The sequence below is a fragment of the Pristis pectinata genome, chromosome 16 (genome assembly GCF_009764475.1).
Source record: "Pristis pectinata isolate sPriPec2 chromosome 16, sPriPec2.1.pri, whole genome shotgun sequence".
In the NCBI taxonomy this organism is placed as follows: domain Eukaryota; kingdom Metazoa; phylum Chordata; class Chondrichthyes; order Rhinopristiformes; family Pristidae; genus Pristis; species Pristis pectinata.
The window spans coordinates 41263547-41276200 of record NC_067420.1 but is presented as its reverse complement, the minus strand read 5'-3'; the positions used below and the strand labels follow the sequence as shown (position 1 = coordinate 41276200).

At 40.5% G+C, this 12654-nt stretch overlaps 2 protein-coding genes across 10 annotated transcripts in view; both read right to left on the bottom strand.

Moving 5' to 3' along the window:
* The window catches only part of LOC127579052 (uncharacterized), a 407687-nt gene that overhangs the window by 127347 nt on the left and 267686 nt on the right, over positions 1-12654 (bottom strand). The window lies entirely within an intron of this gene.
* The window catches only part of oser1 (oxidative stress responsive serine-rich 1), a 31885-nt gene that overhangs the window by 8413 nt on the left and 10818 nt on the right, over positions 1-12654 (bottom strand). For 5 of the 9 annotated variants that reach the window (XM_052031583.1, XM_052031585.1, XM_052031582.1 and 2 more), the window contains exons 2-3: positions 9894-10012; positions 842-951 (exon numbers count right to left, since the gene is read on the bottom strand). In XM_052031583.1, the coding sequence (XP_051887543.1) occupies positions 842-921 (80 nt within the window). In that variant the 5' untranslated portion in view covers positions 922-951; positions 9894-10012. The remainder of the gene's footprint in view (positions 1-841; positions 952-9893; positions 10013-12654) is intronic. The other 4 variants (XM_052031588.1, XM_052031586.1, XM_052031581.1 and 1 more) reach the window with 1 other exon arrangement.

Here is a 12654-nt window from a genome sequence, read left to right as displayed (position 1 = left end):
TTAAGCTTGGGGGAGGGAGGTAACAAAAGATCCGAGGCAAAATTTTATTTATACACAGCAGCAGGTGCCTGGAATGTGCTGCCAGAAGAGATACTGGAAGCAGATATGAAAGCAACGTTTAAGATGCATTTTAAACAAGCACCTGAAGCGATATAGACCACATGCAGGCAGATGGGATTGATTTAATTTGGCAGTATGGTCGGAATAGACACTGTGGGCCGAAGGGCCTGTTCCTGTGTTGTAAGTTCTATTTAAAGAGTGGATCCTAGAACTTAAGAGTCTACAGACTGAGGAGCAAGTGGCTGTCTTCTGGAGAGTCTCCCTTTCAATGCTTCCAGAGGAAAGATAATGAAGGGATTACCACACAAATATGGATTGCTAGAAAAAGTCAAAGAACAGATAGTTTACCCGAGCTGCTCTGGATAGGTGGCACTGACTGCTACAATTACCTCCCTTTAATGGATCTATAGCAATTGGCCCTAAATAGCTCACCTGTGTATAAACTCCATTTCCAGAATGTGGCACTTGCTGCTCTTCTTTTAGACTTTGCTGGCTTCCTTGCTAGTCAAGTTGTCTATTATCTCCAGTGCTGCCAATGCAGTTAGTCAGCTTTATCACCTTCTACTGCACCAGATCTTGGCTTTTCCTCCTGTGATTAGTTGCCCCCCTCCAATTCTGGCAAATATTCAGGATCCACTTTAGTCAGCTCCACACTAACAATACATGAAATGCTACAAGCTGGATTTGGGCTCTCTCAGAATCAATGTTCCCCCTGAAGGGCTGGATGTAGAAGGATGACATTCACGTGCACTCCCCCCACTGAATGGCCATCTGGACTTACCGTTCAGAGTCCACTTTAAGTTTTTTGAATGCCATCTGCAGGCTCTCCTCATCCTCACCACCTTTCCCCTCTGATTCCATATTGGGGACAACAGCCTGGCTAGATGTTATCTGTAACAGAGATCACAAAGCAAGTTGTCACAAAATTGAAAGTCTACATTTAAAGAAGTTTCAGGTTTTCAAAATTCATTCAAGTGCTACACTGATTGTACAAACAAAAATCCCTGCAATCCTACAAGCTCCAGAAACTCTAATCCATCAAACCTGGTCTCACATGGTTCCCACTCTCTCCCCCCAACATTAGTATCTTACACATTTCCTACATTGTTATTCCATAAGGATAGGTTGCGTGAGCTAGGTCTTTTCTCTTTGGAGTGAAGGAGGATAAGAGGTGACTTGACAGAGGTGTTCAAGATGATAAGAGGCATAGATAGAGTGGACAGTCAGAGACTTTTTCCCCCAGGGTGAAAATGGCTAACACAAGGGGGGCATCATTTTAAGGTGATTGGAGGAAGGTATAAGGGGGATATCAGAGTGTGGTGGGTGTGTGGAATGCACTGCCGGCAGAGTTGTGGGGCAGATACATTAGGGACATTTAAGAGACTCTTAGGCAGGCACATGAATGATAGAAAAATCAAGGGCTATGTGGGAGGGAAGGTTTAGATAGGTCCTAGAACAGGATAAAATGTCAGCATAACATGGTGGGCTGAAGGGCCTGTAGTGTTCTATGTCTATTCTCTCTTTCCCACCCACCCAAATTAATCAAATCTAAAAATTAAAAGCAGAACATGCTGAAAATACTCAGGTCAGGCAGCATCTGTGGCGAGAGAAACCGAGTTAATGTTTCAAGTTGAAGAGTCAGATTTACAGTACTTGCAAATTTTGCATTTTGATCAGAGTTAATATTTCAGGTGGCTAACCTCACCAGATCTTTGATCCTGCCCTTTAAAATTATTCTTGAAACCTTTTGATGAAACTTTTACCCATCACTCTCAGGTTTTGTGTGAATTGTTACAACATTTTGCACCCTCGATCACAAAGCAAAGTTGTTGAGCACATCCGAAGTGAAGAGCTTTTTGAAGGTTTGGTGCCATCATGTGGTCAATGAAGTGAACACCAGCACCAAATTATTTGCACATCAGCCCAAGTAATGGTCCTGCCAACTACAACCACCCCTGCAGAAACTTTCTTGTAAAATGAGCAAGGTGTCTAAGCTCATGCTCTATTTTAAAGTTATAAACTCTCCCTCCATTGAATGAAACATCTTTGACTATAATAACAACACCACAAAGAGACATTGAAGAGGAGAGTGGAAGTAGAGGAGTTCAGACCAATACATGATTAAGGAGGTGGTAACTAAACAAATTTTAAACTCAGGCTTTAAGGAGAGCTGTAGGTTTAACAGAAAACAAATGTTAGTTGCGGGCTCTCCCATTGAAATTGGAAGAGGGAGAGAAAGATGCTTGGTATGACAACTGCTCTACCCAAGACTGGAAGAAACTGCAGAGTTGTGGATACAGCTCAACACATCACGAAAACCAGCCTCCCCTCCATGGACTGTCTACAGTTCTCACTACCTCAGTAAAGCAGCCAACACAGTCAAAGACCCCCCCCCTCCTACCCCAGACATTCTTTCTTCCACCCCCCACCACCCTCAAGGACAGCTTCTCTCCCACTGTTTTAAAACTACTGAATGGACCTACTGTACAATAAGATGGACTTGACCTCCATCTACTTTGTCATGGCCTTGCACCTTATTGTCTACCTGCACTGCTCTCTTTTTCAATCTTATTAGTTTTCAAATTAATAAACATTAATATAACATCAATGTACATGTAATACAAAGATCAGGAGAACAATCATGGCATAATCATAAAGAATAATAAGGAAAAATCAGTACATACAACGATCTCTTAGTAAATGAATATAATACAAAAGAAAGGAAAGAAAAAGATATATAAAAAAGAAAGAAAAAATCCCCAAATCAATAAGAAAAATTATAAACAATATCAAACCAAACTAAACAAAAATTTCAAAAGAAACAAAGAAAAAAAGACTGGACTGAAATTTCAGTAGAAACAGAGCACTATTATGTCATCAACTCTGTTCCTCTAAATTGGAAAGTTATTGAAAGGGGATCTATATCATGTGAAAATATTGAATAAATGGACTCCAAATATCTCACTGCACTCTCAGTGTAACATTATATTCTGTATTCTATTATTGCTTTTCCCTTGTACTACCTCACTGTACTGATGTGATGAAATGATCTTTATGGATGGAATGCAAAACAAAGTTTTTCACTGTATCTTTGTGGATGTGACAATAATAAACCAATTTGATCAGTCAGACAAAAATATCAGGGTAGTGATTAGGGAAAGATGACAGGAGAAATAAAGTTACTGGAGAATTAGCCAACAGAGGTGATATAGATCAGGGTGATAGGAGAGCTCCACCATGGAGATGGCAAAGCAGAGATCTGGATGAGAGAGGTTGGCTATATTGGGGCTGGGGAAGTACCTAAAAAAAACTAAGGCACAGGTAATAAAGGCAGGGGAAGTCTAAGTGACAACTGAGGGGATTTACAGCTCTGTTCAGAATTAAAGAGGGCAGCACAGGTTGTGCACGTACAGGTTCAGTCTCAGGTAACAGTTCAAAGATAGAGTGAGTGCTGATCAAATCCCGCTAATACTGAACTACAAAACGTTCTAGTTTATCCAAGGTGGTTTAAGCCAATTGTACATGACAACCACGTACTTGATTGCTGGTGGAGAAAATGAAGCCCAGTCTTATGACAAAGTGATGAGAGGTGCACCTGTCCTGGTCTTGTGGCTGCCAGCAGGGTAGAAACCAAACCATACAGAGAATGGTGGGAGGGGTGGCTAGTGATGAAATATTATACAAGAAACACTTATACAAAATACAGATGGAACTGTGAGAAAGCACAGCAGGATGCAAGGCTCGTGAGCAGTCATCGTAAACACTACAAAGTCCTGCACAAAATTGATTTGAAGTCGAGTATTCAGAAGTCATGGAGGTGAAAATCCTGGAATCACTTAAGAAACAGTCAAAACCAATGTCAGGCAGGGAGCAGGTTGTGTCAGGGAGCACGTGGGGAGGTGGTGGTGAAGAGGCAGCACTCTTACTGACAGGACAGGTAGTAATTGGAATGGTCTTTGCTGTCATTAACTGTCTTAAAATTATAGGGGGGAAAAGTTACAAAAAGCCACAGTACAAGGTTCCAATGGCTGAAATTTTACCATCTTAAAACTTAACCATTATGCTCTGATACAGTGTGGTAACAACTATACAGCTACAGTCATTGATATATTCACATAACAGCTATACCTTGGGAAGATTAAAGTTACTATATTAGTGATTTAAGGAAGTGACAATAAGGATGTGATCCAACCACTGAAACAAACAGTATTTATTCCCAAGTAAATATTTTTCTCTCAAAGGCTAAACAACTGGCAATGAAGATAGTTATGGGTGCAAATAAAGTTACTTAGTTTAACTGCACTATGGCTGATTAATAGTTAAGGGGCCAATGATTTCACTCCTGAACAGAAGCCTTTGAAGGACAAGTCATGCAAAAACAGCTGCTATTAATTGTAAAGAATGGCAGGCAAATTAATTCACCCAGATCTGCACGAAATAGATTTAAGGGAAAGTGAAAGTAAATAATCCTAAATGGGAGAAATTAGTGTCATTCAACAGAATTAAATTGCAGAATTAAATTGCAGACTGTGGCAGGTCACTTCTCAACTTCATGCAAGCCTCTCCCCATAATCCATTTTACAAGTGCACATCAGCATTGCCAGTTCTATGTCACCTCTCTCCCAAAATTAGAAGTTATTTGCTACTTTATCATAAACAGAAAAATGGCTGAGTTGTCCTCACACTGGTCGACTAGATTCAGTGAGTTCTCATCTGCAGACTTGCTCCACAATAACAGTGGAATTAATGTTCTCTGCACAGCACACGTTGGACCCACATTAATTAACCACACTAACTTCATCTTTCCCCACTTCTTTTTGAGAGGTATGACTGAATGTCCACCCTCTACCTTCAAGAGAAGTCTTTCAGATGGAAATACTACACAGATCACTGTTACAATCATCAACCTAATCTACAATCAGCAACCTGCAAGTGTCCAATTTGATAATTTTTATTAGCTTCGGAGTCTGGGACTCCTTATCCATTGCCAAGCCTGTTCTCCCCCAGGAAGCTGCCTGACTTGCTGAGCCTTTCCAGTATTTTGCTTTTCAGACCTCCAGCATCCAATTGCTTTTTCCTGGCTTTCTTGTTTTCTAGACTGGGGATAGCAGCAGCATAAGAACAGGAGTTGGTTCAGAACTCCAATAACCAAGATTCAATTCTGAACTCTACTGGAGCCCATGTGGAGTTTGCACATTCTCCCTGTGTTTCCATGGGCTTCCCCCAAATGTTCTGGGTTCATCCCAAAGACATGTGGGTTGGTAAGTCAATTGGCCACTATAAAGTGCCCCTAGTTGTTTGACAAAACCTATTTGGGGGGGGGGGGGCGAGAAAAGGGAGAGGGGCAGAAGTTGTGGGAATGTGTAGAGAATACGTTACAGGAAGATTACTGAGGGAATGGGATTGCTTTATAAGCTGGTACAACTCACTGGGCCCAATGCCACCCTTCTGTCAGAAAATATGGTAACAGTTCATTTTTATTTGCTTCAGCTAACAGAGTAAAAACACAATCCACAAGAGGATCTCCCGGACTGACATTCATCCACCTTGTGCAACTGTATTCACACAGCCACCAAGTGGCGCCATGGAGAAGCCTGGCAATGTAAGGCAATGCTTTACAGCTCCACCAACTGGCTAGCGGAAAAAAAGGTTTTAAAATTCATCTTTACATTATGACCTGCATATTCTCAGCAAACCTTGCTAACTAGCAATTCCAGAGTTTCAGACATTAAAACCTTAGCAAGTCTTACATATGTGCTGTTGAGTGCAGACCCCAGATACTTGCTAACTTTTTAAAAAGAAATCTCAATGAACAATACAAGTCTTCAGTAGGCTTATGTTCTCAATCTTGCAATAAAATAATCAGTATTCATACCACTGAACTAAACAAAAAAAAAGGGGCAAAATGCCATTAAAGAGCTACAATTTGTGTCTCCTTCATACAAGGAGGAAGTGACAGGTCACCAGGAGACAAATTATGTGGTCTGTGCAGTTTAGTGTGTATAAAATTTACATGGTTTGGCATCAATCTATATAGTATATCACATGACTGCAGTTTCAAAAAGAGCTGATCAAAGGCTGAATCAAACAGAAGGCCTCCAATGGAAACAGATCTATCATTCAGTCTCCTCTCAAAATCACATATTGGAATGCAGCATACAAACTACATGGCTGGTGAAGAAATTCTACTAAGTGCTGTATTTGGTACAAGCCATTTTCTTCTCCCCATCAGAAAGGCACCTCCAACTGTTTTACAAAGAAGCAGAAGAATTATTAGTGAGCAGGAGTGAAAGGAGGAGGATACATAGAAATATTTACAAGAATGAGTTTGTAGGTTGTAAACATAGATAGCGAGGTGAAGAGAATGGCTAAAGATGCACTGACTGCCAGCAATGGGAGGAAGTAAATGAAAATAAATACACCCCTTCCATACGCAAGGGTGTATGGCAGATAAATGAACGTCACTACCTGATGATTAATCACACATCAGCACCATTGGCCTTAGCAACCCTGATCAAATATTTCTATGCAAACAAAGCTTCCATAAGTGTGTAAAACAAGTGAAATTCTTCTGCCTTTGTTTACTCAAACCAATGGCTATAAATGAAAGCCATAACTCACAACAAGACTAAAATGGAATCAAAGACAGCTGAATTGCTAAGAATTCACCTTGTTCACATAAAACTCTCTCACCTTGAGGCTTTGCCAAAAGATAAATCTGACTCAAAAACATCTTGCTGAGGATCAGACCCAAAATGCAAAGTTCTAACAAAATGGTATTTACTAATTATGTACAGTTTATTTAACATAAATTATGACCAATATTTAGACACTTATTCGGTTTGAGGAAATGGCAAAATGTGCTCAGGGAATTGCACACATTCGCAAATAAATATGCAAGTGCATGATTGGAAGCTAATTATAGCCAGCAAGACAATCTACACATGGGAAATTTGATCTGCACCTGGAAATTCCAGACCAAGGCAGATCAGAAACATAAAATTCTGGGGGAAAGCCCAATCTGAAATGGTCACTGAAGCAGGATAACATCTGGGCTTTGCTAAGCAGTAATTACTACGTTTTCTGCTTCTGTTGAATCACAAATTTGGAGATACTTCAAAATAGTTTCAAAACAAACTACAATTCCTACAAAACAAACTACCATTCTAGCACAGCAGTACTTTACAATAAAATTTAAATACAATTCCCAATAGGAGCTTTCACCCATTTCAGAACCTACATTCACTCACTCATTTTCACCAACTTGACCAGCAAACTGACAAGTTGATTCCACAAGGCTCTGCAATAGACAAACAGTCTCCATTTCAATGGGATAAGCACACAGGTGCTATAAAGAATGGGTGAAACACTCAATTTGTTAGAGTGACAAATAAATGCCAGGATTTTACCACCCAAATTGTGAAGGTGATTTGTACTCCCAAATGGAACTGGCTACCAGCAACTAATCTATCCCAGATCACAGGGACATCTCTGTAATGGTCATACAGTCAGCTTTGACTCTTCAAAAATCTTGTGCTGAAGGCAGATTTTCCATTTAATTTCTTTAGAATAATTTTCAGTCTCATTAGTCACTACATAACCAGATTATACAGATCTGATGTAGGAATCATTCAGCCAACAATGTGACTACTCCTTATGCAACCAGTAGTTAGTCTCAAGGTAACAAACTAGGACTTGTGCATCTTGTATAGTACACTTTTAGGATCTGCAGAGACAATCACAAGATAAGGGAGCAGAAGTAGGCCATTCGGCCCATCGAGTCTACTTCAAAGAAAAGGAAAAAAGAAAAAGAAATGAGAAATTGGGGGGGGGGGGGGGGCAAAAAACCTAACCCCAATTTCCGGCCTTATCCCCAAATCCCTTGATACCCCGACTATTTAGATATCTCTCTCTTCCTTAAATGCCTCCAATGATCTGGCCTCCACTGCTGTACATGGTAAGGAATTCCACAAATTCACCACCCTCTGGCTAAAGAAATTTCTCCTCATCTCTGTTTTAAACCTGTACCCTCTAATTCTAAGATTGTGCCCTCTGGTCCTGGACTCACCCACCAAGGGAAACAGCTTGACCACATCTACTCTGTCCAGTCTTTTCAACATTTTAAATGTCTCTATGAGGTCCCCTCTCATTCTTCTGTACTCCAGCGAGTACAGTCCAAGAGCCAACAAACGCTCATCATACGTAAGCCCTTTCATTCCGGGAATCATCCTTGTAAATCTCCTCTGAACCCTCTCTAACATCAGCACATCTTTTCTAAGATATGGGGCCCAAAACTGTGCACAGTATTCCAAATGAGGCCTCACTAGTGCCCCACAGAGCCTCATCAACACTTCCTTACTTTTATACACTATACCTCTCGAAATGAATGCCAACATAGCAATCGCTTTACCACCGATCCGACTTGGTGGTTAACCTTTAAGGTACCCTGCACGAGTACCCCCAAGTCCCTTTGTACTTCTGTACTTTGAATTTTCTCTCCTTCTAGATAATAATCTGCCCGTTTATTTCTGTTTCCAAAGTGTTCAACTGCACATTTCTCAATATTGAATCTCATCTGCCATTTCCTTGCCCATTCTCCTAAACTATCTAGGTCTCTCTGCAACCTTCCTGTCTCCTCAATACTCTCTACTCCTCCACCTATCTTGGTGTCATCCGCAAACTTAGCCACAAAACCATTTACTCCATCATCCAAATCGTTAATGTACAAGGTAAAAAGGAGCGGCCCCAACACCGACCCCTGCGGAACACCACTAGTAACCGGTAGCCAACCAGAACAAGATCCTTTTATTCCCACCCTTTGCTTCCTGCCAACCAGCCAATGCTCCACCCATTCTGTTATCCTACCTGTAATCCCATGACCTCTCATCTTATTAATCAGTCTTTTATATGGCACCTTGTCAAAGGCCTTTTGAAAGTCTAAATACACAACATCTACTGCTTCTCCCTTATCCACCCTGTGATTTCTTCAAAAAACTCCAATAGGTTGGTCAGGCAGGATATTCCCTTCACAAAACCATGTTGGCTAGGACCTATCTTGCTTTGCACCTCTAGGTATTCCATAACCCCATCCTTGAGGATCAATTCCAATAACTTTCCCACCACTGACATCAGACTAATAGGTCTGTAATTTCCTTTACGCTGCCTCCCACCTTTCTTATACAGCGGAACTACATTTGCGACCCTCCAGTCCTCTGGAACCATGCCGGAGTCTATCGATTCCTGGAAAATTATCACCAATGCCTCCGCTATCTCTAAAGCCAACTCCTTCAGAACCCAGGGATGCACCTCATCCGGTCCGGGAGACTTTAGTCCATTTAGTTTTCCTAGCACCTTCTCCCTAGTAATCTTAAGTGAACTCAGTTCCATTCCATGAGACCCCTGACTAACTGGTATATTGCTGATGTCCTCCACAGTGAAGACCGATGCAAAATACTCATTTAGTTCTTCTGCCATCTCTTTATCATCCATTATAATCTCTCCTGCACCGTTATCGATTGGTCCTATATCAACCCGTGTCTGTCTTTTACTCCTTATATATTTAAAAAAAACATAGTATCCTTTTGAATGTTATCTGCCAACTTCCTTTCATAATTCATCTTTTCTTTCCTAATGACCTTATATAATCAGAAAGACCAGGCAAAATTAAATAGAATGCACAAAAAAATCCCACTATTTGCTTAATAAAAGACCACAATGACGATTCCACTTTGTTCAAAGGTAGAAAATTACTTTCCTCTCAATATTTTAATAATATTGCAATGACATCATTTTCTAATCACATGCCAATTTTTCATTCCCACAGGAAGTCCTACCTTTAAACAGTCATACAAGCAACTGGAATTTCCCTCATTTAGTTTCTCGAAGTCATTGATCTTAATCTTTCTCTTGCTCTCATTTTCTATGCAGCCTTGTGAAACACTGGTCAGTTTTTCTTGCATGTGGGGAGAAAAATAAATGTAGGAATGACTTGACATTCAAAAGCAAACAAAGAAATCACCTTTCAGCACACAATCAGGATATAATTAAAATCCATAATTATTTTGTAGATGACATCGCAGTTAACATTACTTCGCCTTCCTCTCCTTTGATACATATATCTGCACCTTAGTTTATTATTACGTTTCTGTAAATTGACTCAATGGGTAAAGTTTAAGGTACCACTTCAAATACTATGAACCCACCTAGTTAAACAATTCTTCTAATAGGAGTGAAACAAAGGACCCTCCTCACTTATTGCTAAAGCTATGCAGGATTGCTGTAATACCAGAATTTTACAGGAACAACTATAGCTAAATATATTTGATCACACACAAGACATTTTCATTTGTGTTTGTTAATTGATTTTAGAACTAAAAAAATTTAGTAACAATCACCATGAAACAGCAGCCTGTCATTAAAATTCAATAAATGTCTTTTTGGAAATATAATTGCTGCCTTTAGTATGGCAGCTTTGCCCTTTAGGACCTGACAAACTCAGTGTTGTTGCCATGATACCTTGGCAAGGGGCAATGGAGTCCCCACTCATTCTATGCCTTCATTCTATGGCAGGACAGCCAGCATCTTTTTCCCCCAGGGTTGAAATATCCAATACTAGAGGGCGTTCATTTAAGGTGGGGGGGGTTTAAGTTCAAAGGAGATGTGTGGCTTTTTTTTATATATATATAGGCACATGAATGTGCAGAGAATGGAGGAATATGAACATTGTGTAGGCAGAAGGGATTAGTTTAGTCTGGCATTTATTTACTGGTTTAATTAGTTCGGCTCAACGTCGTGGACATATCAGCATTGATATGTCAACTAAGGGTAAGCTGTATCAAGTTTCCTTGCTCATGCTGGACCGGATGTGAAACTTCAGTGATTACTCACTCCCTCTTATGGCATATCACACTCATGCCACTACTGATGACTCTTCTCTGGAGGTGGGATAGAATGTAACCACGGAATATGCTGGAAGAGTCTAAGAAAATGGTCAAAAGATCCAATACTGATAGTACATTACTTTATTAGCTTTTGGGACAGCTCTCTCAATTTCAGCATGTCCCCAAATGTTTGTGAGGTGCACAATTCAGAGTCAACTGGACTGGGTGTACTTCAGCTAAGACCAAATCCACTGTCTAGGTCAATGCTTCACCAGGGCTTATTATTGCTGCACTTTGCCTAGTGGTTAAGGTACAACTGAGTGAAATTGCTGGGCAATTTCAAATAGCATAAAAATATGGTTGAAGGATATGGTCTTCAACCATATTGCTATGGATGTAAAGACCAGAGCAAGGGCAATATTATTACCACCACCACCACCCCCCCCGCCAACAAGGATATTTGTGAATTAGGCGAGTGTTTATCAACCACTATTTCATTGTCAACATTATTGACACCTCAATTCTGGATTCAAATTTAACTAATTGAACTTCAATCCCCAGCTGCCGTGAGATTTGAACTTAACTCCAGATCTCCTGTCCAAGGTAATAATTTAACTATACCATTGCAATTACAACAACAACTTTGTGCATTAACACTAACCTGTAGAAAATATTTCACAAGGTCTGACATTGAACTACAAGACAAACAAATTTAGGTGATCTAAACCTTGGTCAAAAGGGCAAGTCTTAACTAACATCTTAACAGAGAAGCTGGAAGTGGATAAACTTGAGGAGATACCGCAGTTTAAGGTACAGGCAGCTGAAGGCACAGCAGATACACAAGAAACAAGTAATACCAAGAGCCCGGAAGACTTAGTATGTTGTATGGTTGAAGGAATGCAGAGATAACGAGGGGCAAGGTCATGGAGGGATTTGAAAATATGCTATATTTCTCATAGTCAGTGTTTGTTTAGTCTGACTTTTCTTTACCTTTTATATTCTTTAATCCAAGAATAGGAGTGAGAAATTTTGTACTGCAAGACTGGGCCTCATTCACTACAATCATGGCTAATCCTATGCCCAAGTACACTTTGCCATCTGATCCTGATCACCATATCCTCTGATGCCCTTGGCTCTAGCATCAATTGCTCTCGCCCTTAAATATATCTGATGACTGCCACAGCAACTGCATCTACAAGAGTCAACTTAAAGTCCATTCAGCAGACAAAACTGATTTGATGTAAACCTTGTACTACAAGAATTTCCAATTCATTTCAATGTTGGGAGCTTCACAATTAAGAACACAGTGCATTATATTTTTTTTTAAATCTAATACCACATTGCAGCAATACACAAGAAGTGCTGGAGGAACTCAGCAGATTAGGCAGCATCCATGGAGGGAAATAAACAGTTGGCATTTTGGGCTGAGACCCTTCATCAGGACTGGAAAGGAAGAGGTTGGAAGCCGGGGGAGGAATACAAGCATGCAGGGGAAAGGTGAGTTCAGGGGATAGGCGAGTCCAGGTGAGAGGGGAGGTAGTGGGAGGGGGAGAAGATGTAATAAGCTGAGAAGTGATAGGTAGAACAGGAAAAGGGCTGAAGGAGGAGGAATCTGGTAGGAGAGGGCTGTGGACCATGGAATAAAAAAGGATGGGGGAGGGAAGGAGAGGAGATGGGCAGGTCAAGGCAGCCATACGAATAAGGGAAGACAAAG